The sequence below is a fragment of the Plectropomus leopardus genome, chromosome 5 (genome assembly GCF_008729295.1).
Source record: "Plectropomus leopardus isolate mb chromosome 5, YSFRI_Pleo_2.0, whole genome shotgun sequence".
Classification (NCBI taxonomy): Eukaryota; Metazoa; Chordata; class Actinopteri; order Perciformes; family Serranidae; genus Plectropomus; species Plectropomus leopardus.
The window spans coordinates 19,999,658-20,026,709 of NC_056467.1; the positions used below are offsets into that span (position 1 = coordinate 19,999,658).

Here is a 27,052-nt window from a genome sequence, read left to right on the forward strand (position 1 = left end):
TCTCATGTGAAAGAAAAGAAATGTTTTCTTTGTCAGTAAATTGTGCGTTAAAATTGTAGGAAGCTGTTTGACAAAATATGTTTTCAGGTCCTTGAAGTACAGGATTCCTGCAGATCCGTAAAAAAAGTCTTTAAGGATAATGAATTTGCTAATTTTAAAATAAGCCTTAATTGGTATGAAAGTACAGGGTTTCCCCACAAAAGTGAAGTAAAAGTGAAAGTGACACAGCTGCTCCTCTAATCCATCGATATGATGAATGTCAGCTGCCGCCACAGATAAATTCTAAGTCTGTGGGAAACAATGAAATCTCTGAAGTCAGTCAAGTCTTAAAATGCAGACATGAGAATTAAAATTTTAACGAGCTTTCTTTTTCTGGTGTTGTGTTATAAAGTCTCAAAACATAACTGGAAACATCAATTTAAAAAAAATAAAAATTTACTGAATGCCTCTTGCATTAATGTCACGCAGATTAGGATGGCAACACTAATATTTTGTTTCCAGCTGGGATACTCAGAACAGAGGATCCATTGTCTGCTAGCTAGCTGTTACTGTACCCTGGACAACACAGGAAAGAGAAAACTCAATGAAAATTGGCTATTTAACCAAGATTTTACAGCATGGCTGAAAATGGTACAAGGCTCTGTGTATGTTATGCAGAATTTTTTTGAAGTCAAAACATAATAATCCCACATGCAGAGTGAGAAACACAAAATCGCCAACAATTGACAGGTATTTAGGTATTCCCAAAGCTGCCCTCTTCCCCACCATATATAAGTATGTAACAATAACATTTGGGAAAAATTATCCTCGCCCTGATTAATTGATGTTGGTACAATTTTTTTTTCTCTTCGATTTTTTTTGTAAAATCACTCTTGAATTTAATTGCATCAATAAGTGTCATAAAAAGTCTTAAAAAGTCTAACTTAACTCTAACACGCCTTAATCTGAAGGAACACTGAAAAAGTATGGTAGTTCCTCATTTGAAAGCCGACTTGTAGCAGGGGAACTCACAACTTTACACAACTGATTCTTTTTTCCCATCTTTTACAGCACTTGAAACAACTCAGGCCGAGCTCTTTGATTTGAAGACCAAGTATGACGAGGAATCCACAGCAAAGTAAGTGTTTTGGTGATCTATGTGTGTGTTTGCGGGTGACTTCTCCCCTCTGGCTCCTCCATAGTCTGTTCCTGACATAATCATCCTGTTTAGTGAATCTCCTTCCCTGGAAACTCCCCCCTTCTCTCCTAAACAGCTGGATTGTCTCCCACAACGCTCAGCAGCCTCCAAATCCCAGCATTACCCACGCACTGTAAATACTGACAGGGACTGTAATGCATTCTGCAGCCACAGCAAGCACCAAAATAGAGATTTTTTGTGTGTGGTCAAGGCTAAAGCACTCTCTGATTCACCGGGGTCATGACAGAGAGGAGAGGCTGACGAGGGTCACTTTGAGATCTCTTGACTAAAAGCCACACAGGCCTCTAACAGGACCTGTAAGATAAGGTGGCTTCAATTACTAGAGCTGTGGGCATCTATCATTATCGATCTTATAGTGGTGGCGAGGATGAAAACAGAAGCTTTTCCATGTCAGCACTCCTCGCTGTGAAGTGGCACTTTATGACATTCACACTCTTTGTTCCCCTCGGGGTTAGTAGCAAGAACCAGAACCACTCGAGCACCCAAACCAGCATTCACAACGCTTAATATTCTGAGAAGAAAAACAAAGCCTTTCATGGTGTTTTATTGGTAATTGGTGCACTGAGAAAAAAAAACTGATCGCACTTGAACTTTTTCTTTAAATCCAGGACTATTTGTAAAATACTCAAGGACATCTTGTGTGCGCCCTACACACAAAGTACGGCCGAGTCTCAACTTGGCTTTTAAGGTTTTCCCCCACCCCATTTACCATGCCCCAAACTCACTGTGTCTCTCCATTAACAGAGTTGTTAAATTGATTGGCTGTTAAAAACAGATCGATCCCTCTTCTCTCTTCCTCACAATACTTTTTTCCCCTCTTTTCTCCATCCCTTACTCCCACACTTTGTCTTTTATCTCTTGCATTGTGTGTTTGCGTGTGTAAGTGGAAAGGCGACAGGAAGATATTGCATGCAGTATAATGGCACTAATCAATAGGTTTCATGGTCTACCAAGCCCCTCCTCCTCCTCCTCCTCCTCTATATTTCCTTTCCCCATGACTTTATTTCAGCTTCATTTCTTTGCACTTCTTTCTTCCTTTTTCCGTCCTTGTCTGCTCCTTTTATGTCAGAAGAAAACACATTTTGAAAAGACACATATAGCAGGCCCCATTTGCTTACAGAAGCTAATAAACACATGCCGACCCACAACCACACACATCCACATACAAATACACACACACACTCACTCACTCGTGAGCCTGAGGCAGTCAGGGTCCTTGACTATGTGGCGTGCTGTGATCTGAAATTTTAATGCAACGCTTTAAAGCACACACAAACCCTCTCTAACCCTGCACCCTCCCAGTCCTTGGAGTCCTTCCCCCGTTTACTGCTTGGCTGAGCAAATCGCCAGTGTTTGGCTGAACACAACTTTTAACCCTTTGACTGCATATATTTTGGCCTTGCAAAAACACAAACGCCATACATATCATGCACTTTTTCCACACACACACATACACACACTTGCTCTAAACTTTCCACTAAGGAGGACATTGCGTGACAAATCCCCCATCCTCTTGCTGCATTCGCGTAATCTGCCTTTTAAAATACACACTAACACACACATACACACACACACACACACACACACACACACAGGCGCACACACACTCCCTGAGAATTTGGTCGATGTTGCAGTGCCCAGAGTGTGTGAGCTTCAGCGGGAGGCAGGCCTGCAGATGTAGCGTAGCCCCCTCTCTGTGTTGGCGCTGTGAGGGTCTGGCTGGCCGCATTTTACCCGTTTAGTCCCTGTTAAAGATTAATGATATATTGATCCCCAGCCCCACAGGATGCTGTGTGTGTGTGTGTCTGTGCGTGTGTTAGTGTGTGTGCTTCTCTGTATTTCTGTGTGTGGCCTTATCTTTGTATAAAAGCTTGATGCCATTTTGGGAAAACCATTTAATTGCTGATAATTAGGAAAGAAAAGCCTATTGACTGTTGCCTGTGTCCATCTCAGAGCGCACACAAACACAAAATGACGCACAACATATACACACACGCACAGAGACACACTCTCGCAGCTAGCTTCTTTTTAAGCCTCCTTGAAATCCCCAAGGTAACACGCTGTGAAAACGCAATGTGGAGAAAGCCAAGGAAAGAAAAGGAATGGAGTGATGAAAGCTAGAGGGCAAAAAGCAAGTCAGGGGCTGGAGGCTACAGCGAGGAAGAGGGGATAAGAGTGTGATAGAGGAGGGAAATGAAAATCTAAATCAGGGGAATATCCTGCTGGCAGCGAGGACAGAGGCCGAGGAAGAGAGGGCGAAAGATGAGAGAGGGGAGGTGGAAGGGGAGAAAAAAAAGATGAAAGGAGAAAAAATGGAGGGCAATGGGAAGCGAACGGGTTAAGGGGAAAAGGATAGAGGCTGGAAAAGAAAAGGAGCGGTTGAGTGAGGAGCAAGAGAGAGAAGATGATAAGAGATGAAAAGGCCTGTCTGAGATGGAGGAAGTACAGTAGGGGCTTAGAGGCTCTGGGCTTGTTTCAGAAGTCCTACAGTACTCACTGATGTCACCGGGTGCACCCATTGGCTTTCATGGTACAAAAGAGTGTGTGTGGTGTTTGTGTGTGCGGTTGCCCATGCAGCTGTGCATCTACTCTATGGCTCCTCCCTGTGGCTGCTATATAGAGCTTTGGAGGTGCGTTTTGGTGGCTAAAATCAGGATTTACCATTTATGAAGGACCCTCCCTTCACTGTTCAGTGTTTGATGAATTAATTCCACTGGGTGCATTGGCTGGCTGCGGACAGTCCCTGCCCTGCCGAGCGACTGACTGACTGTATCAGGATATGCAGAAAATCCCTTCCCTGTGATCTGCTTTGGCCCTCAGCCTCTAGCTTTGCCTTTATAATTCCCAAATACAGCCAAATCCAAAGGTTATTTAAGAAGACTTTGTGCATCTGTACTTTGATTAAATGATCACATTTGGAGCAGGAGCGGTGGTGTATTTGGGTTGCATTACTACCCATAAACGCTCTCCATTACAAGCTTTTCTGGCTTGTTGGCTCTCTGACCTTAACATTTGTGTGTGCGGGAGCGCAAGTGAGTGCGCACGTGGGACCCGCACACTATAGCTTAAGACAGGATAAAAGCCAGTGAGGTAGTGTACTATTATGTTGCTTAAATGCATACTAGATCCTTTTAACTGTTCGGGAAAGAATAAAAGCGGAGAGTGAAAAGCTCTCCCACCCACATCTGATTCTTTTTGCTGCATCGCCTGTGGCACAATGTTGACCTAATATCAACTGTGTCTGTTTTGTTAAACACATTCAAATCAGTAGTACTCAAGCCTATGGGATATAACACTGTTTCTCATACTGTGACACACAAATACAAAAGCTGCGTGGGCTATTGGGTTCACTATCAAAAGATCGCAGCAAAATCAAAAGGTCTTAATGGACAGCGCAGAGCACATACGCGCTCACGTCTTTGCACTCAGCGCCGCCCATGTTTTCTTATCAGCAAGTAATGTTTTAAATAAACACCTATGAATACAGACTGTGACTTTGCTCTGCATTTAACACCAACCCGGGGGTTTTGTGAAGATTTTCACACATTTGTTTATTGTTACTCACTGATACGGCAAAATGTATTAAAAATTTATCTAGGGTTACACCAAGAAACACACACATTGTGACAACGAATCAATGTTGTGTTCTCATCAAATCAGGAAGACGGTAGACAGCAAACCAGATGTCAATTTAGTGGACAAGAACAGGAAGGTAATATTAGGTGAAACCAGCAAAGAACACCGGCAATGGTAACAGTAGACAGACTGAAGTTGAATTTATTATCTTTTAACTTTTTGCCATCCTCTGCAATGGAATTTAAAACCAGAGAAAAGACGAGTGATCTGGAAAATTAGATTATTGGACGTTACTACAATAATTCAGGGTTTCCCACAGATTAATTTATTTGTGGCGGCCATACACAATTACAATATTTACTGCTACAAAGAGATTTTCTATTTGCTGGATTTGGACCGTTCATTAGGAGTGCTGTTGAAATATATATATACCGTTTGATTAATAACTTCACTGAACTCTTGGAGTGCAGAGTGCACTCTGGACACAGATGGAGCAGCAGAACATCAGGCGTGTTAAAAGTTTACATTCACTTGCAGTAGATGCTCTCTTATCTATCAATCTGATCTGATCAGCTCTGAATGGATCAACAGATCAATTATCGGCCCTGTGATTCACAAACTGCAGCTGAGGAAAAAAAGAGCTCATGGAGAGCTCTGCCTGTGCTGCCTTTACGGACCTGCAAAAACCTCAGAATTTAGAGAGGGGACACAGAATAATACAGGCAGAAGGTAACGACACATATACACTAATTCTGTGGGAAACCCTGTAATACAATGTAATAATAAAAATGTAATATTTTCATTTAATGAATTTTATTCCGTTCTTTGCAAACAATACAGCATCACCATCACAACATATCATCATGAATGTTTCATTTTACCGTCCTGCCATTCCGTCAGACTGTCTGTTTCTCCCATGCGTGTTTCTCATCATCACGTGTTTCTGTGTTTTATTTTGTCCCCTAAGTTTCCTCCACGTATCTGTCATTGTTTGCAGGAAAAGGTATCTCATGAAAGAGGGTTGTTAAAATATTTTTCCAAAGTCCTAAAAGATGTGGCATTACGGGATGTATTCCTGCTGTCTGACCTCTAGCAAGTGAGAGGTGAACCATGGCCCCCATCCAGACCATTAGTCAGACACAATCACACAGCTTCATAGCAGATTAGTCTGCTGTATTAGGACTTAGAGCTCTATTAATGTAATCCCTCTGTTTTAGTGTGGCCTGGGTTTAGGGGCTTACATGTGCACACCCACACACAGACACACACGCATACACACACACTTAAATACATGTATGCATGCACACATTCAAGCTGTTTGGGTTATGGAGTTCACAATCAATGGATTAAGGTGAAATTTAGACAGTAGCTTAATGGGCACGGCACCAGCATCCTCTAAATGTGTTCTCTCTGAACAATTGTGCGTGCACGCGCACACACACACACACACACACACACACACACACGTGTCATGTGCACAGAGTGTACTTTTCTTCCTGGGATTCATCTATCCATTCCTTGTTTTTATTTGTGTGCTCTGTTTCAGTGAGTCTCTTAAAAGCCCTGTCACATCCTCTGTAATAACAGTAAATTTCTTTCTCAGGGCCGATGAGATTGAGATGGTGATGACAGACCTGGAAAGAGCCAATCAGGTAACCCGCTCAGCATCATAACTGAACATTTTTACACTCATAACCCAACAAGTTCAATCATTGCAATACAGAAGAAGTAACAAAGTTGCTTGGCTGAAAACGTTAAAAAAAAAGTTTCATGGAAAAAAATGTGTGTATAGTGATGTAAGTAGTTTTTTTAATAGGACCTTGTCTGGCGATATCCCTTATTTTTCTTTCTGTCCACAAATGTTAAGAAAAGGCCAGAATTGAACAAATTCATTCTACTTACCAGGGTTCCTGCGGATCCATAAAATGTCTAAAAAGGTGCAGAATTTATTTATGTAAAAATAAGGCCTTAATTGGTATTAAAATGTCTTATATTAATTTATTTTTTCAAAAGTCTTAAAGATGCTTCAACATGGGAGGTAGGATTTTATGAAACAATTTTCTCGGACCTATTGTAAAAATCTCAAAAAATGGTAACTTCTATTTTTTTAAAGATGAATTTGGGGGATTTTTCCCTTTATATGGTAGGACAGATATATTAACTTGAAAGGGGGAGAAAGAGGGGATGACAGTCAGCAAAGGGATGAGGGTGGAATTGAACCCTCGACTGCTGCAGCAAGGACACAGCATTTGTACATGGGGCGCCCGCTCTACCAGGTGAGTTATTGGGTGCCCCATCTGTTATTAAAAATGATATACTTGATGCCTCTCATTGCAACGCAACCAACAACACTCATATTTTGTTTCCAGCTATGATGCACAACTATCTGCTAGCTAGCTGTCACTGTATCCTGAAAGACATGCAAATTCTGTTTTACCAAGATTTCACAGCATAGATGAAACTGATACAAGGCAGTGCATACGAGGCTTAATGTACTTTATGCAAAATGTTTTCCAATGGCAAACAGCGAGAGACACAAAATAACACAAAAGAAAATGACGGATATTTTCCAGTTTTGTTCTACTCTTGTCTCCACCATGAGACAAAAATAGTCGTCACTGTATATATTTTGGGAACATTTTCACTAACCTTAGGTTTTTGATGTTATTACATGTTTTTTTTTTTTCTTTTAATTTTGATTATTGTAAAATTAGTCTTCAACTTAATTCAAATTGGAATTAAAATGCATTTGATAGTCTTATATGTAACATGCCTCAAGCTGTAGGAACCCTGACTAACAAGTATCATCTGTGTTTACAAAGCCTGATGCAGATAATTGCTCTGTGCCATAGAGCTCCATTGTCATTCAAAAACTATTAAAATTACATCAGTGAGCCACTAAGTTGCTTTGAGTGGCATGTTCCTTCATTATGTTGAACATGGGAACTACAGTTTATTTTGAGTTGATCCCACATACACCATCTTGCTGTTGTGAATATTCACGAGAGCACCAAATGTCTACTAATCCACAGCCAAAAGCAGTCCCCCCAAAATCCAGAAGTTACTCGTTTGCTAAAAACTTAAGTACCCAGCTTTTCTGGCAAATTATCTAGCTTTTTTTTTTTTATATAAATGAAACTTTCTGTTCTTGACCCATTTTAAAGAGAGAGGCTGGAAAAGTTGGAAAGTATTGAGTTCTGCAGGAGTGAGTCCTAAAACCTGGAAATGAGTCAGCATTTTAGCACTGCCGGATCCCTCAATTCAAAGTCAATGGGTTTTTGGTGAGATGCCGGAAATATAAGCAATCCTATCATATTTCTAGTGGTTCTTTTACATGTATCTTAGTCAGGAATACTAATTTTTAAGCATAATACAGTATTTTTCTCTGTAAATTCTAGGGTATTTGGCCTTTTTCCAAAACATTACAATAGCACTGGATGCAAAAAACTATTTGTTTGTTTATCAAGACAAGGTACTTGTTTTTAGTGTAGCTTACAGGTTTTATGATACATTACCTTATGTCTCAATAATTGTACTAGCATTAGCTGAATTTAAACACATTTACATACATATTAAGAAAATAATTCTTAAATATTTTCAAATATACTTGCTTTCAATGTGGACACACTAGTTTTAAGATATCTGTGGGTTCTTTAAGGCTTGATAATTTTAGTTGTTTAAAAATAAATAAATAATAATAGTTAATAGTAGTTCTTTTGTAGCCTGATGTTTGCTTTTTGTTTTAGGCGAGTCCATTTAGGCTTCAAAAATCCTAAAAGTGCCATTCATTTGTGAAGTTTATCTTGCTGAACAAACCATGTTAGTAACATAAACTTTGGTCTGTAACTTAGCATATCTCCTGCAATAACCCAAAATCCAGTGTAAAAATCCTGATTGTCTTTTTGACGACCAAACCTCCACGTCAGCCTCCAAAAAATTGCATCCCTGCAGTAATCTACTGAAAAAAATGGACTAAACTGCTGTTGATTTTTATGGGATGGTCTTTTTTTATGGGATTTCTCCACAACACCCAAAACATAAAACATTAACAGACTTATCTTTTCAAAATATAATTATTCTTATCTGTTATGAATCTATGAAATGTTGCTTACATTAACAAGTAATGACTTGCTTATCACTGCGAGGGCTGCTGTTTGTTTTACATGTTTATCACACACCTTCTAAACCCATCCAGCTTAAATAAGCCCCCCAGCGTGCCCTCTGCCCCTGTGTTGTAAATATTCCTGTGGTATCTGTTAATGTCATTGTTGTTAACTTTCATTATTAGCCCAAGAGTATGATTTGTGGCTAAAGGGGTAGCATAGGCATGTAATGTTAATATTAGCCTAAAGGTTAAAGCTCCAACTATAATGCCACACACAAACACACACACACTATTCACACTTCTGATTTGAGGTTTACAGAGGATGACAGCATGGCCTCCAGCTCAGTCACAGACTTTTTATATGCTTTTATAAGGAGTAAATGGAAAACAGGATTTTTTTTTTTTTTCTCTTGCGACTAGCAGTCCAACTCCCACCCAGTCAATAACAGCTCTCAATATGGTTGCAATTAGAAACACTGTGGAATCGGCTCCCTGTAACTCCTAATGATGGCAAGTTGGCCAGTGCTGCAGATGATTCCCAACTGGAGCACGGCAGTTTGGCCTTTAATACAAGGCAGCGGGTATCATCTCAGTTCTCTGCACTAATTTGATCATTTCAATTAAGGAAAAATCAACTGTCTGCCATCATCCTACACTTTGCATTCTCTCTACCCTCCTCCACTCTGTAGTATGTGTTTGTTTCTGCTGAAAGAGGATGGACTTCTTTTCTATACCAACAATCAGTCGGCCGATAGAGGATGTTTCTGAAAACGTATTCACGCTTGTGCATCGTAATAAAAACATGTACTTTGCATAAAAATCATTGAGCGGAAAACATATGTTGATAATTACTGGTAACTAAGCAATCTACTGCTTTGGAGGGATGTGTTGTAAAATGGTTTTAGCCACTTAAAAAGTCCAACCCTAGAGGATCAATATCACTTTAAGTGTACATTATATTAGGAATAGTTTCACTACTTTTCCTTGCCGTCAGTCATTTACAATTGAAAAATGAAGCCATTACATTACTCTCTCCGAGGCCAGACTCCATTGAGAAAAACTGTGATTTATTGTTGCTGAACACAGGAGCTACTGGAGCTACTGCTTTGATCAGTTATTTGTGTTATTGTGTGACTTTGGCATTTAAAAGGGTTAGTTTGGATTCACTTAAGTCACACAATAGCACAAAGTAGCTAACTGATCGAAGCAGCGGTAAGTAAGCGATAAGTACACAAAACAACCCCGCTTTAAAAAATCGGAACTATCCCTTTAAGTTGCTGCTAAAAGCCAGATTGCACTTTGATTAAGGGGTGCAACGGCCCTTTTAACAGGAAGAACTTTTCTTCTCTTGGCTGTAATATTCTCTCAACGCCTCTCTGTCTACATGTATTAAGTAGGTTTTCAACTGTTCTGTGGGGTGAGCGGAAAATCGAGACAAGTTGAAGAAATGCCAAAAAAAAGAACATTACACAGTTGCATTGAATCGACTGTAGGACTGAACATGTTTGACAGTGTGAGAATCTGCACTTGTTGGTTTTCTTTAACTGTTCTCTCTTCTCCTTCTAGCGAGCAGAAGCAGCTCAGAGAGAGACGGAGTCGCTCAAAGAGCAGCTGTCCTTGAGTAACCAATCCCAGCAGCTTGGCAGCCCGGCCAAGGCCGACCCCGACATGGTAACACATTTCACTGCTGCGCTGATTCACTGCATGGCTGACAAAGAAGTATTGATGGGCTAAAGATCAGCTCGGCTTTTTGATGCTAGAGGCGATCAGCTGATTGTAGCTTCAATATATGGATTACTGTAGTCGTTGTTCTTAAAGGTTGGGCTTCAGGGTCGCCAGTAATGCATTGATTTATTGTCAGATGTTCTGATTTCTAAGGAAAGATTGCAAAGGTAGCAGGAGTCGATTGGTATATTGATAAACTGATTTATTGAACTATTTTTCTGCCACAATTCACTGGTTGTGATTGGTTGATTGATCACCTCAGGTTATTAATCTAAAGGATTTGAATCAATCAATCAGTGCATTGATCAGCTTCTTTCTGATTGCTGTAGTGATTAAAGCCGCGTTTCCACCAAGCACTTTCGGTATAGTACCCTTGCAACTGGTACGTAATCTGTAGAGACACGACCATAGATTTGTTTAGTGTTTCCACAGACAGTACCTGAAAATGTACCCGTTGTTGTAGGATAGTAACAAACGTCACTGCTTAGTCCAGCTCTCGCTGTATTTCCTCTTTACGGGCGATGCAGAGGAACACTCATCATCCAAAGAGCAGGGTTGCACCTCAAAATTTTCAGAAAAGAAAAGAAGAGGATAAAGTCTTTGCAGTCTCCGTTGCAATTGATGGGATATTAAGAATAGTGGGTTTGTGGATCAAGTCCTTGGAGCAAGAGTGATGATTTCATGTTGACCAATCAACAGACTGCAGTGTTTCTAGCTCCACCATTTAGTATAAGATTGTGTGCTTTGTATGTCAGCAGAGGGGTTAGGATATAAATGGTACAGAGTTGAACTGTCCTATTGGTACCATCGAGAACTATTGACGATGGAAATGCAAAAATAACCGTTCTATTGCGTAAAGAACTGAACTGGACTGCCAGGTGAAAATGAGGCTTAACAGAATGCACCCGAAAGTAGGACTTTCTGTGGTTTTATAAATACTTGTGTAGATTTTATTTTGCTCTGTAGATTAAAGCAACATCTTATTTGACCTTTAGGATCAGCCGACGGAGGTGGCATCCCAGTCAAGTCTGGAGGCAGAGCTCAGGGCCAAAGAAAGGGAGACCGCCCAGCTGGTGGAGGACGTCCAGAGACTGCAGGCCAGCCTGACCAAACTCCGAGAGACCACCAGCTCCCAGATCTCCCAGCTGGAGCAGCAGCTCAGCAGCAAGACTGCCATTCTCAAGGTAAGAGCAGAACACAGCTGCAGTTTTTTGTTTTTCGTTAGATTTAAGTTATATTCAACTATTTTAGCTCTTAATTTATCACAGGACTATTTCTGTGTTCTTGTCTTTTCTCCTGCTTTGTTGTGTGTTGTAATCACACCAGTAACTATATTCACACATTTACTCTGTTCTGTTATCTAAATCTGAGTTACTGAAAAAAATACATGACATATGAAGATCTAAGGATTGCTTTTCTTATTTAATTCATTTTTATGTCATCTCTTTATCTACAGGAACTGGAGGAGAAACTGCAGAAGCAAGCTGACTATGAGGAGGTGAAGAAGGAGCTGAGGTGAGGAGCACACACAGAGGAGTGTGTCTGTGCTTGCGTGTGTGTGTGTGTGTGCGTGTGTGTGTCCAGCACAGATCTATTTATTGCATGCGTTTGATGTCTTTAACAATGTTAAACAAGATGCGTGTCGTCATTTAAGATGTGTAACTCAATTGAGCGCCCTTATGAAGGTGAAGCTTGTATGTCTGTAGTCTGTGTTGTCACTCTGCCCCTCCATCCTTTCTTTGTCCTTAAAGAGACAGAAATAGAAAAGATAGTTTGTTACACTGTTGATTTGTGTGTCTTTGTAGAGGGTTCATTTGGAAATGTATCTCTCTTTCTGTTCTCAGTATCCTCAAGTCTATGGAGTTTGGAACATCTGACTCTGTGCAGGTAAAAGTGACCCCTCCCATCTATTTACACATGATAGGCGTTGTAAGTTCAGGGGACTCCCTGACAGGAAATGCGGACTGGTTGCATTCGCACCACTAATAAGAATGCTGAAGTGACGCACTGTAAGCTGTAGGGTAGTTTAGACAGCATTGTAACTTTCGCTTTGACGAGTCAAAATTGCATTGTAATCCACACGTTTTGCATGTAGGCTCAGTAAAGCCTGAACTTCACTGTCGGTCCATTTGTTCATGTTTTCTTCCATTTTTCATTTCGAGCTGTTGTTTGTGTTTTGTGTTGTTTGCCGTTAACACCGCTAACAACATTTTAGAAATGGCAGCTGCTGCTGTGTTGGCTTGGTTTCAAATAATCAACATAAACTTTTAGCACTCGTGGTTCCTCTTGTGCTTGGAGAGAACCTACTCCGAAAGCAAAATGTTGTTCTTAGAGTTACAGGAAAGGCCTGGAAAAGTCTTAGAATTAATAAAAATAATTGAAAGTTTTGGAAAGGTTATTGAATTTTGTTGTGTGTAATGAAATTGTTATTGTCATTTTCCATGGATTACCTTAACATAGCTCTAATATGCATTGATGTGTGACGTTTTGTTGACTGTCACGTATGTTTTTTCATTTTGTCTGCGTGTTCTGTCTCTCCCTCTATGTACGCCACTTAGCTGAAATTATGTTTGAATAGAGTTTGAATCTGATATGTTTGAAAAACATCGGGCAAGCGGGGCAAGAAAAAAAAGTTACATAATGGGTCCTTGAAAAATTCGAATCGAAAAGTTTGAAATTTTGTTCATAAAAATGTGTGGGAACCCTGAAGAAGGGTTCTTAGAAATGTGAAAAAGTCTCCTGCTCCGAAAACGCCTAATCTCACAGTAATAGTAATTAAGTTATAGATAAAATTGTACATTTGAAAGGGGAGGCAGGGGCCAGGTTATTTTAGAAAGTCTCATTTCATTTCAATTTCACCTATCCCCCATCAGGATTCATCCAAGCCTCTGGAGGTGCTGCTGCTGGAGAGAAACCGTAGTCTTCAATCTGAGAGCGCCGCTCTGCGCATTGCCAACACTGAGCTCAGTGGTAAGTCCATCCAAATGTCAGGTTATCGTACAGGCTGGGTTCATAAACACTGGCCAGGCTGTCTTTGCAAAACCTTCACTCAGACCAGCAAAAGTGGGAAAAAAATGCAGAAGTGGAGTCCAGTATTCATTGGAGCTTAGATGAGAGATCAGCAGCAGGTACGTCTGTTAAGAGGTTGCATCAGGTCAGTGCATACGTACTGTATGTATGCCTAAAGATTCTTTTTCTCTGAGAATACTTATTATTTTTTTGTTAATGATTTGCAATATTGGGTCCACAAAATGCAAAAAGGAAATATGCAAAACTTTTATTATGGTACAGAAATGTTTCTTAAGTCCCACACATTATGGAGAGGAAGAAAATGCATATCTGGTGTCTTTGAGTACCGCAGCATGAGGTCAACCTGAACAGTAGCAAAGTGGCAGTACACAAAAAACGAGGACACCATACTCTCGCCCCTACATCAAGACTCTTGCCCTCTGCAACAGTGTTTATGGGTTTGAAATGTCATGGCTTTAGGCTTGAATAGTTGAATAGCTTTGAATTGATTAACATTCACAGTAAGGGGAGCTTACTGTCTTACTCAATCATGTTATGGTCTCAATGGTTATGCATTAGAATAATATTTCTCCCAGCGCTTCCATCAAGATGGATTCTAGTACTTACAAGACTGAGGAAATAGAGTTTATATCTGTGTTTGTTTTGGTGAATGTATAAATGTAATCAGTCTAACAATTCAGAAGTGAAATATGGCCTTTTCTTAGCACAGCTGTGCAGTCTCTGTTTTTGGTGACATGCATCTGTTTTCTGTTCAGCCATAAAAACTGTTTTTCAGTTCGGTTTTATTGCTCCATTTTTCCTGGATGTTTTGTTTTATGAACTAAAGACTGTGATGCTGCATCTACAATGGAATAATTCAGTGTTTAGGAGCACGTCTCAGCAGCATGGAAGAGGACTCACATGGTGTATTGGCTGTCTAAGGACATCATTTTGCCCTGTCCAGTTACTTCCACTTTGCCTGCGAGAGAGAGGGGGACACTGAGCCCTGGGCCAAGCTAATCTGCCTAAGTGGAACAGTGTCAATTGTTTTGTTTGTCCTTTTTTTTCTTCCAGGCTGTGGCTTACAAGAAAGGTTGAAATCACAAATGCATGGGCACTTTGTCTGGGGGGGTTGGCAAAAAAGGAAAACAAAGTTCACTAATTTGGAAAAGACTTGAAATAAGATAACTTTCAACTTTTGTTTTTTTTTTCTCTCTCTTTTTGGAACCCCTTTTTTGTTGACTCCCCCATAATGCATGGTGTGTTTGACCTTTCTTGTAGGGTCAGCCGGGCGAAAAGGGACAGAAGAGCCCACACCGAAGGAGGAGACCATGCCCAGCGACCCCTCTTCCTCGCCCCCTCCTCCCCCTCCCTCTCTTCCTTCCTCCTCCCAGCTCCCCCTGTCTCGCACTCACACGGACCCCCTCAACACTGCCACCACCACCACCAGCAGCGGCGAAACGCACCCTTTCACTCCTACGGGCATTGGACAGGACTTCTACTCCCCCGTGTTCCCTCTGGTGGGGGGTAAGATGGCTTTGAACTCTCTGATCCAGCGGCAGCTGCTCCAGACCTTCTACTCCAAAGCCTTGCAGGAGTCGTCTGGGATCCCCAGTGGGGCTCTGCTGTTCACCCCCTTCACTCCAACCCTCAGCTCCATCCCTACCTCCACCCCCGGCTCTGGGTCAGCTGCCATCCCTCTGGCGGCCAGCAGCCCCCAGCCACCTCCAGCCAGCCCAGACATGGCTCCTGTTAACGGGAGCAGCACCGCTGGCAGCGCCCCATCCCCGTCACCCAGCCACTCCGACGCCACCACGGGAAGTATATTGGATGGGGAAGACATGGACACGGCAGAGATTGCCCGACAGGTGAAAGAGCAGCTGATCAAGCACAACATTGGCCAGCGTGTGTTTGGCCACTATGTGCTAGGACTGTCCCAGGGTTCAGTCAGTGAGATCCTGGCCAGACCAAAGCCGTGGAACAAGCTAACCATCCGGGGAAAGGAGCCCTTCCACAAGATGAGGCAGTTCCTCGCCGATGAGCAGAACATCCTCGCACTGCGGAGCATCCAGGGACGGCAGAGAGGTGAGTCTTGTGTATCTTTAATGTGCCTATATGTGTGCGTGAGAGTGGGTGCGTGTGTGTCTTGCATGTGTACAGCCCTGCACAGAGCCATTGATTAGCTTGTCAATATGGACTAGCTTTTTATTTTTCTTTCTCTCTCCTAACTCCCATCCTGTGCCACACCTGTGTGTTTTGAGCGAGTTCCTAGTCACGCACTGATCCCAAGAGCCTCTCCTAGCTATCGTGGTCAATACAGAAACCTTTCACACATCAATAGTATTGATTGGTGAGAACTAGCAGGAAGGCAGGGCTACTGTTAACTACGGGTAGATTCGATTAGCCTGGGCCTGCATTTGTGAACGCATCAGGACATTTCTGATTGAAGGTGGTACACAAAAATATAACCACCCCAGTCTTAGAGTAGTCTGTGTTAAAAATAAGGCTGCAGTTAATACGCCCCTGTCTGATACTTCCTATTAAATAATTGATTCATTGCTACTCTGCCTTTGCAGTAGTTTGATAATCCTGTTAGAGGTTTGATTCCTACTGGGGCCACAGATGGTTAAGATCAATGCATTTATGGAACTATAATGTGCACTGGATGGAAGTATCCACACATTCCATATATTTGCAGAGCATTATAGGGCACCATGCAGTCTAGCTGTAAAAGGAAAAAAAAAAGAACACACAAGTGCTGTAACATAGTGTGTGGTATATTGTTTTTAACAGAGGGCTCAGGCCAGCCCCAGCTTAGCCGAGTGTTTCAGGATGTTCCGAAGCGGAGAACCCTCTCCAATACAGCTTCACACACAGGTCTGTCCCCTTCACACACAGAGATTCTAGCACGTTCTGTCTGTGTGGCATGTTTGTGTCGGGGTGAACTGTATCTATGGTGTGTTTGCGCGCGAGTGTGTGTGTGTGTGAGTTGGTGTTTATTAACTTGCGGGCAGGCATACAGATATACATGTGCCTTGAAGGTAACCGCACAGCTTCAGAGACTTGCGTCAAACGAGACGCCAGCATGTGTATTTAGAGATTTTATTGGTAGTTGTTATTCTGTGGGGAGCATTTACTGTACGAACCCTGTAGCACGTGTGCATGTGTGAGCTCCAAAGGGACCAGAGAAATTATGACAATCCCTCCAGTGTAGTTGCCTCTGTAGCTCAGTGGTGGGAATGTTGTTCTTTGTGCTGTGCTATGGTGTAGTTATTGGATGTGGTTATAAGCTACATTATTTTCTTCACCCGCTTTGTCGTTGGTTATCTTCGCTTCTTAATCTGACATGACTTTTCATCTCCTCCCTCGCCCTCTTCCTCTCTTTCCAGGTAACATTACTGCCCGCGTCCGCACCCCAGAGGCCGGTTCAGATGAGGCTATCAAATCTATTCTGGAGCAGGCCAAAAGAGAGCTGCAGGTGCAGAAAGCTGGTGAGTTTTCTTGGGTTTTTTTGCATCTCGAAGCACAGAAGATAATACAATGAGTATTTTTATAAGCACAAAATACCTGGATTTTTGCCCCTGTTCTGAAAAAGAAAATAATCTTACCAACCTGTTTACATGGCTAATGAAAATGACTATTCCACTGACACTGATGTTCACATGCAGCCGTGCATACTCTGACTAATGTGCCCCGACATGCCGTTTATCACATCAAAATATGGACAAGTAGAACAGCTGGAGCCGCTTGTCATTTTGCTTCTTTGCATCAAAAAAGGAAATTTCCTACTGATGGTGGACTTACTGGACCATGCGAGCTCAACCTCCCTCTTTCATTCCTTCAACCTCCCTCTTGAAAAGTTTGGCGCTGTGATATTTGTGGATATCCAAGAACCTGTTGATATCCAAGTCTGTCATAATATTTAAAAGCAGATGTGTTTCTTCTTCCGACCAGTAATCTGGGCTTTTCTGCATGCATCTCTGACCCTGCTTTGCTGACTGTTGGCGAGTTGGTTTGTGTACAGCATATCCATGACAACACACGGAGCTGACCGTAAACACACAAGAGGCCTTGTGTTGCAAACTGCAGTGAAAACCCCAGCTGAGATGCGTATTCTGAATTTGCTGTATACAAGCTCAAATAATGCTCCTAAAACCGGAATAATACCAGCATATCCCGCGTCTTAATCGGAAAATGGTAAATTTGGAAAACTGCCTAATTCGGAATATTTAAACAGAATATGCTGTTTATATGTTCTGCATCAAATTCAGAATATTTTCATATTCTGATCAATAGGGGACTACTGGTGTGCATGTAACCGTAGCTACTGAGGCTACTTTGTGAGCTATTTTTTGAGCGTTTGTTGGTGTGTGTCATGACAGCCCTTTTTTCTCCTCCCTCAACAGATTTGTCCCATGCTCAACCCTCATATGCAGGACTGAAAGGAGGGGGTGGAGGCGGGGTGGGAGGTGGAGGGGGCAGCGGATCAGACGAGGCTATCCGCTCCATCCTAGAGCAAGCTCGCAGAGAGATGGAGGCCCAACAGACTGCACTGGAGCCCATCCTCAAAGCCTCATCTTCTTCGTCTTCCTCGTCAGCATCACTATCTCAGAGGGACCTCCTGAGCTCCTCGCTCACCGCGCCCCTTCCCCCTTACAACCCGCTGGCACTCTCCCTCAAAAAGCCGCCCAGCTCCCTCCTGTCCTCCCCCTCATCCCCGTCTCCCATCCTGGACTTCAGCTCCAGCGTAAAGAGAGAGGGCAGGGCTTCTTCAGGGATTGACATGTCTATGGATGGAGCGCTCAGGCTGGGTCGGAGCTCCGATGGATCGTCCCGCTCTGGAAGTTCTGGAGGAGTGGGTTACTGGAGAGAGCAGTGGTGGAGCAACATGCACACAGACCCCCGCAGGGCCATTTCTAGCCAGACAGGAGAGGAGAACCACAACCAGGAGGACTCCAAAGAGGTGAGGCAAAACAAAGCACGTGTGTGTGCTTTTTCTGCCCTGTTCTGTTTTTACTACTCTGCTTTTACTCTACCGTGGTTGCATGTCTGAGCCATTTTGCATCTGGGTGTTTCAGGGAATATTGAGTGACAGTCTGTCTCGACACAAACCGTGGAACAAGTTGAACCAGAGGAGCAGAGAGCCATACCTCCGCATGCAGCCGTGGCACAATGGAGACCAGGGGCAAAACACACACATCCAGCAAGCTCAGAACCAAGGTAAACAAATCACACACACACACACACACACACACACACACACACACACACACAGAAGCACATGTGTATAAGCATTCACACAACAAGGCTCTTTGGGCTAGAGCATTACTCTGAAAGCCTGATTAGAGCTAGTGGCTAGTTGTTACTGTCAGTCTGTCACTCATACAGTCCCCCCCTCCTCCCCCTCCTCTTCCACCCTCCCTCCCTTCTCCTCCCACCATCCCCCCATCCTCAGTGCTGTGGCAGTGTCAGCCAGCAAGCTGCTGGTTTGTCATGTCATAGACAAGTTAGTGTTGCAGCGCCAGATGGCAGCTCTGTGTGTGTGTGTGTGAGCGCGCATGTGCGTGTCTCTCTTTCTCTCTGGGGGTGTAAACAGCAGCTAATGTACACTGACAGCTCCTCATGACTGCTCTCTTCCAGCCTGCTGAGCTGCACAGCAGTACTACACAGACAGAGACAGGGAGATGAAGGAATAGGAGGAGGAAGCCAAAAAAGCTTCAAACTGAAAACTTAAGCACCTTTGCTGTTTGTTTAACAGGAATTAAATTAGTTGATGTAGTATGACTGAAGTCCCTCCCAAACCCAGCAGGAAGAGGAGATGAAACTCTTGTTTTCTTACATGGTAACATGTCTTCTAACCCGCATGATATTTCTCACCCTGTCTGTTCTCCTCAAGCAGAGGGTACTCCCAAGACATCAGCGAGCTGCAGCCCGGCTCCAGAGTCTCCACTCAGTTCAGCCGAGGAGTCTGTCAACGGTCTCATAGGGGATCAACTTGCTTCACAGCCCTCCAGTCTAAAACCTGCGTCTGAGGATCCCTCAGGCGGGGAGTCTCAGCCTGGCACCCCGCTGCCTCTTCCCGGTCATTCGGGTCTCAGCATCCAGGAAATGGTCGCAATGTCTCCAGAGCTTGATACTTACGCCATCACCAAGAAGGTTAAGGAGGTGCTGACTGATAATAACCTCGGTAAGAAACACGGGAGGTGCAGTCCGTGTACTTTATTTACTCTTTTTTTCTTTCCCCTTCTCTCCCCAATGATGAATTATTCAACCTTTGAATCAGTTTTCTGAAACGACTGTTTCATTTCCCCCCTCTCTCTAACCAGGCCAGCGTCTGTTTGGGGAGACTATCCTGGGTCTGACTCAGGGTTCTGTCTCAGACCTGCTGGCCAGGCCCAAACCCTGGCACAAGCTCAGTCTCAAGGGCAGAGAGCCCTTTGTCCGCATGCAGCTCTGGCTCCAGGACCCACACAGCGTGGAGAAACTCATGGACATGAAACGCCTGGAGAAGAAAGGTGTGTAGTAAAAGCTCAATAATGAGGAAATAAATGCACACTCCACACAGAGAAGCCTCTTGCCTCATGAACAAAAGACTCTGACAGAAAAACTTTCATGTTATCATTATTATCTGCTTTGGCGTGCATTTATTTTATAAATACATTCACAGAAAAAACACAAGCAGCAGCCTTTGAATTACGCATGCACATCTGCACACACAATATCCTTTGTGCAGGACAGCAGAGCATGTTGTGCAGATCACAGTCATCTTGGTGTGATGTCAGTACCAATCAGGACTGCAGACATCACATACTGTATTAGATGTGACAGCTAGGGGACTGCCGGGGGCCTGCTTACTCACAGTCATCAGTACTCCTCTTCATCATCGTCATCATCATAATAATCAGCAGTGTCTATAAGCTCGTATTTTTATCATTTGTTCGCCCATAGCCCTCTATCGCTCCATCGTTCTTTATTCCCCTCTGTTTGCATGATGCGTTTAAGAATCATCAAAGCCAAGAGGCCTCGCCCTCCTCGCTGCCTCACAGTGACCCCTGACATCCCACTTGAAGCTCTCTCTGTAAAGATGGGACGCACATATTTGAACCTGTCAGTAGGCGCAAGCATCCAGGATCAGTTTACCCTCCTGATATCGCAAACCAGTCACAAGGGCAAAAAACAAAACTGACCTTACAACAGCGTGTTTGGGGTTTTGGACGCGTGGGGTTACTCTCCATTCAACTTTGTTTCAGATTATTGACCCCAAAGTAATGCATCCAAATAGCAACGGGGAATAGTCCTGGCCGATAGCAGGGCCCAGAGGAAAGACATGGACCTAGTCTAGAGTAACCATATTTGACCTCTCACCCGAGCCTGCGAGGCAGCACACAACTTTCAGAGTGGTCTAACCTTGCTCTGAGGGGTTTATCCCTCCAACACTAATATATCTGGCAGCATGTATCGGGGTTGAGAAAATGTCAACCTCATGCAAAGCTGCCATGAGCTGTTCATTTTCAGCTGCTGGTGCCCGGAGTGAATGGTGCGGCTTGTTTGCTTTAAAATGGAAGAGATGCTTTCATTGTTAGAGTTCCTGAGAAGGAGGATAGCACCACCTAGTGGCCATTGAAAAGGATGGCAGAATTATTTTTTTAGAATTATGTTTGGTGCACAGTAAGTAACACAGAATGTGTCCTGGCAAGCGTTTTTTAGACATTAAACCACTTTGACAGACTTCTGATGAATAAGACTGTCTTACAGTCTGCATAGCATTTAAGTAGAGCTCAGATTTAGACTTCAGAAACCTCCTGTTTGCAAATATAAATGCACTTGCAAAAAAAATCTAAAACAGCCGAAACAATATAGAACGGTCTAGAGCTGCAACAAACGATTATTTTCACTGCTCATTTATTCTACAGATAACATTCTGGATTAATTGTGAAAAAGTCCATAAGTTAATTGTTAACCCTTTAAATATCTTATGTTGTCTGGCCAACAGTCCTAAACTCAAATATATTCAATTTACTGAATGAACCATGGGACATAAAAGTTTCAGCGCACACCAGAATGTCAGGTTGACACTTAATTAATTGACACGTTACATTATCAACAAAAGGAGTACACTAAAAAACATCAACAACGAAGGCAATAGCAATTATAATACTGCAATGCAAAATTAATTTCAAAATAAATATTACATTCAAGAAGATAATGAGATACAACCAATGTAAGAGTACAACAAAGAAGCAGTAGATCCACACTGCATATATTTCAGATACCATAAATAAATAGTACATATAACCATTAATATTCTCATAATAATATATCAGAAACTACAGAAACTTATACAAAAAAATAGTACAAATAAAACCAAATCCAGATCTACTAATCAAATAGTCAATTAATAACTAACTAATCGCTAACTGATAATTCTCCAATCCATATAGCTAGTCCATTATATGTTTGAACAGGACTAGTTGTATTTAAGATGTCATGCTCACTAACAAAGATACCAGCATCTGTTAACTACAGCGCAGCATCAAAATATACTAAAAATGGAGACTTATTGACAAGATCACCAATCTGCTGCAGATATGTTTTCACTGACATGGTTATTCATAACATGAATGTGTTCACTGAGGCACTAACTCCCCCCTTTTGTTTTTGTGTCACTGTTCAGCTTACATGAAGAGGCGGCTGAGCTCCTTGAGTGATAGCCATTCTGTGGACGTGGGCTTAGTGGGGCCGGACTTCATCCAGGGTTCCCAGAGCCCGGGACAGCAGCACCTGAAGAAGCCCCGGGTGGTGTTGGGCCCCGAGGAGAAGGAGGCCCTCAAAAGGGCCTATCAGCAGAAGCCCTATCCCTCTCCCAAAACCATAGAGGAGCTGGCCTCCCAGCTCAACCTGAAGACCAGTACTGTCATCAACTGGTTCCATAATTACAGGTCAGCATTTTGGAAAAGAGACGCACTTAAATATTGACCCATTGCCCTCTAGTGTTTCATGAGCTTCTTCAGGGGGCATTTGAGAACGTTTTAAAGAAATCTAATTTTATTTTCATTTTAAAAAGAAAAAAAATATTGCTTGCAGTTGTGTTTGTTTGTCTAAAATGAATTTGTATTTTCGCGGTCGTAACTGCCTGTGTACAAATGAATCTTCAAGGAGGTATTTGCATTTGATTTGTGTGTGTAAAAGATCATGTTGTATTGTTAGTTTCTCTCCTGTTCTCAGAGAAGGACGTCAGTAACCTCATGCAGCATTTCGACATCAGTAAATTCTAAGATGACAAATTAAATTTGAGGATTTGAGTAGCGTGACTGAACTCATGTGTCTCCACCAGGTCACGTATCCGGCGAGAGCTCTTCATAGAGGAGATCCAGGCAGCTGGAGGGATGGGGCCTGGCAGTGAGGGGGGCTCCCCTTCCCTCCGAGGGTCCAAATCAGGAGAGGGGGACAGCTGTGATGGGACAGAATCTGAGGGCACAGTGGAGACACGACAGGGACTGGGCATTGGCCTGGAGGATCACAGAGGAGCATGCAAAGACGACATGGAGGTTGAGTCTGAGGCAGGGGGCTCTAATAACTCCCCTGACCAGCTAGACTGCACCACCTCAGGCTTAGCCGGGCCAGGCTCCAGCTGTGGACAGGGTGGACTGGGGCTCTTCAGCCTCACAGAGGCATCCTCCAGTGGCTCTGCCTCTAGTACTAACATCCCAGCCTCTGGCCCTGCCAGAAACCCCAGGGACAACAATCTGCGCAAGAAGAAAGCAGCCAATCTCAATAACATCATCCACAGGCTGGAGAAGGCTGCCAGCAAAGAGGATCCCTCAGAGTGGGAGTTCTAGCTCCCCCTGACCATCCTTCATCCCTCTTGTCTCATAACCTCACGACCTCTAACCTTGGACCCCTCCTGCTCTGTTCCAGTTGGAGAGTGGACACAGCCAAAGTCAAGCTCAGCAGCCATTTTTATCACATAGAAGCTTTCCGAAAAGAGGAAAGAAACAAAGAGTGGTTGGCAAAACCCTTAAAAAGAAGATTTACTGAATACCTAGAAGAACAAAATAAGAGAACTTACGTGTCTCTCCGTTTTTTTTTTAACTGAGTTTTGTTTTTGTACTGAGAAAAGCACTTAGCCGTCCTGCTGGCCTCCGGCCCTGCTGTACCTCCCCCTATCACCAGCCACTGGTGCACCAGACTGGTTAGTCCTGAGCTGGGGTCTGACCCACAGCTGGGGTTGAAACCTGGACTCAGTAACACAGGCAAGGCCTGACACAGCAGCTGTCACAGTGATAGACACTGATAGATGATAGATAGAGACAGGAACTCTCTTACAAGAACTCTCACTTTCTTAAAGGAGATTTTTTCCGCTCTTCTTCTCACCTCCCAAGTGTCCACAAACCTCCCCTCACTCAGTGAGACGCCTCATTTTTCACACTGTAGAGTGACTGTTACAAACCCTTTGCCTTTTTCACTCACTGCGTGTGTGTGTGCGTGTTTGTATGTTAGGGGTTGTGTCAGTGTGCACCTGTTTGTGTGTGTATACACACCCAAAAAATGGTGTGTATGTGTGTGTGTATTCTCTTCTCAATGGCAGCATGTTTTCTTTTTTTTTTTTTTATCTCACTCCTACACTCTTAAGAGGGTAGTGGAAGGCCTGCCGGCTGAGCTGCCATGGTTACTGATGTTAAGAGAGATGAACTTTGACCTGTTGTGTCCCATATCCTATCCTGCTGACAGCCATGTGATGGCCAGAAGGATCTCTAATTCCTCACAAACACACGCACTCATCTGAAGAGGAAGGATGGAAGGAACCCTCTTTTTGCCTCCTTAAACCCTTCTTTTAAGGATGAAGGATGATCTCTTTTTTTGATATTGCAATTTGGTTGCCAATAAGAGATTGCACAGTCTATTGACTCTAAAGAGTACAAAAATAGGGAATTTTAGGAAGCATTTTTAATTAGTACACAATAAAAACATAAAATAAGAGAATAACAAGTTACTGTTTTTAAAAAAAAAAAAAAAGAAACTGAATTAGAATGGAATAATGTTGCGTTGTTGAAATACGATACAATTCACGTAGTACTGTAGCTGTCTGACATGGTGATACTTTACGTGTCTCTTGTTGTTTTCGGTTGTGCACGTCACAGCTTTACACCCAGCACTGGACCTGCTGGGTGTGTGTGTCTGCACCACTGACACATTTTTCTCTGTTCACAAACACACATCTTTTTATAGGCCAAATCAGGAAGAGTGTGTGTGTATGTGTATGTGTGTGTGTGTGTGTGTGTGTGTGGGTGTGTGGGTGTGTGTGTATGTCTTGTGTGCATTTGTATTTGCCTGCATGTAAGTCAGGGTCGAGGTCAATTCACTCAGAATTAAATTAAACAAGTAGATCAATAATGACATTCTTGACTGACAAAATGGATTTTATCGAGTACTTGATGAGTACTTTGCGGCCAAAGTGAATTCACCCCAACCCTGGTATGAGTAGTTACCACTCTCCTCCAATCTATCCTGTATCCAGGGATGTTTTGCATTGAATTCTACTGTATACACTACAAATTATAAGGCATATCACCTCCTCCCTGTCCCACACAAGCCCTCAGTGCCTGTCAGCCTACTGCCTCCCCTTCGTGTGTGTGTGTGTGTGTGTGCGTGTGTGTGTGCGTGAGTGCATGTACACACATGCCTGTCAATACATGCGTGTGCACAAGTGTGTGCGATTGAGGAGTGTTTAGTGTTTCCAATGAGTGAGGTCATATTTCGTATCTACTTGCACACACTACTAGTGCACAACTGACACCCTTCTTTAAGCTGTTTGATGCGTTACCATTACATTAATCTTCTCACAAAGTAGTGTAATACTATGATTTACTGTAGCTTGGTTTTATTGCTATTTTGCATTTATAGTTTGGTTTTTATTCTGCTTATTTATAGGTGCTGTATTTTTCATTTAATGTCTTATCATTTGAGTTGTCTATTTTTTAAGGGATTATACTGTTCCTGAGGGCAAGTAACATTTTTATTAGACGTATAGACTGCCGGCAGTATTGGTTAATATTTACAAAGATGTACTAGTTCTCATTTGTTTGTATATTCATGAATCCTAAAGTTTAGTGTCATTTCAATAGCTTTGAAATAATGTGTTTGCTACAGTTCATGCTCCCGTAAGCATTAAGCTTTCATCACAACAGTTATGCTCTTAAATTGCTAGCTAGAGAATCAAAGGACATATCAAGATCAGTGAATATATGATAGCATATCTCTTTTCCTGTTTTCTATCCTCCATAATGTTTTTTTTTTTTTATTTTATTTTGTGGCTGTTTCTTGGGCAAGCCCAACACTAACGCTCGGCAGGGCATGCAGCTTTCTTTAGATAGAGGTCGCCCACTCGTCAATCACATCATTTACAGGTCCAAGTGTATACACTTTGTCAAATAGGTCAAATAAAATTACCTAAAACTTGAGAACACAAGTTAACTTGAAAAGAGGTCATATCTGCCAAATTGAGATTAGAGAAGTGTACCAGCTAGCAGGGGTGCTACGCCAGATTGATCGCCAGCCTATGATTATGCAGAATTTCTATTGCAGTCCATAACAAAGCACTTATTAGGATCTTTTTTGAAGACTTAACTCGGGACAGGGTCTGTAAACACTACTACAGAGTACGATCCAGGAATCCTGGGAAATGTATGCCTTTTTAAAAAAAAAAAAAAAAAAGTGGGTGTGAACCAAGCACAGACTCTTCTCCGCATCCTAACACTAAAATGTAAGCGTTTTCTACGTGATAAACTGTATTCTTATACAGTAGCCCCTCGTTTCAAACTGCAGATAACTGTGTGACAGAACGGGCCGTTGTCCTGTACAGTTGTAGATACTATGAGTAAACACCTGTTTTGGTTTCTATTCAAAATCTCAGTCCATCCTGAAGCCCCCCCCCCCTTCCCTTTTCCCTGAATGTACATCCAGATATATTGGCAGCCTGTCAAAAGATACTGATAATCTCATTGCACTGCATTTAGATGCATTAGCTAAAATTGGATTTTCTAGTGTATCTAATAATTGTAAAAATTCCTCAAACATTGGCGCTTCCTGTGGACGACTGATGTGAAACATCTGTCTTCTGCAGAATACCGAGGGCTCGCTGCCTTCTGTTGGACTGCTTGGACGGAACAACCACAGTAATGGTGATGAATAGCTACTGTAAAGTTATATAAGCACTTAACCCATTTGCCATTTTATAGCCAGATCCATCGACTCACCCGAACCACGTGAGATCATCAGATTTGTGCCTTTAACTGCCAAGCAGGGCACCAAACTAGTGATGTCATTAGATGTAGACGATTTCACCTGATTTGTTGGTGATATATCTCGACCCAAATTCATTTCTCATACACTTCATATTGGTACTTTCCTCAGCTCTCAGGAGAGGGTTGTATATAATT

General features: G+C 42.6%; 1 protein-coding gene across 1 annotated transcript in view; it reads left to right on the top strand.

The window, feature by feature from the left end:
- Positions 1-24,842, top strand: part of cux1b (cut-like homeobox 1b) — a 64,463-nt gene extending 39,621 nt beyond the window's left edge. Inside the window, exons 8-23 of the mRNA XM_042486925.1 lie at positions 1,051-1,117; positions 6,378-6,426; positions 10,446-10,550; positions 11,600-11,788; positions 12,061-12,119; positions 12,449-12,491; positions 13,478-13,574; positions 14,895-15,698; positions 16,407-16,490; positions 17,003-17,104; positions 18,020-18,576; positions 18,692-18,833; positions 19,513-19,800; positions 19,940-20,128; positions 22,288-22,552; positions 22,948-24,842. Of these exons, the coding sequence (XP_042342859.1) occupies positions 1,051-1,117; positions 6,378-6,426; positions 10,446-10,550; positions 11,600-11,788; positions 12,061-12,119; positions 12,449-12,491; positions 13,478-13,574; positions 14,895-15,698; positions 16,407-16,490; positions 17,003-17,104; positions 18,020-18,576; positions 18,692-18,833; positions 19,513-19,800; positions 19,940-20,128; positions 22,288-22,552; positions 22,948-23,452 (3,545 nt within the window). The 3' untranslated portion in view covers positions 23,453-24,842. The remainder of the gene's footprint in view (positions 1-1,050; positions 1,118-6,377; positions 6,427-10,445; positions 10,551-11,599; positions 11,789-12,060; positions 12,120-12,448; positions 12,492-13,477; positions 13,575-14,894; positions 15,699-16,406; positions 16,491-17,002; positions 17,105-18,019; positions 18,577-18,691; positions 18,834-19,512; positions 19,801-19,939; positions 20,129-22,287; positions 22,553-22,947) is intronic.
- The last annotated feature ends 2,210 nt before the right edge of the window (positions 24,843-27,052 follow it).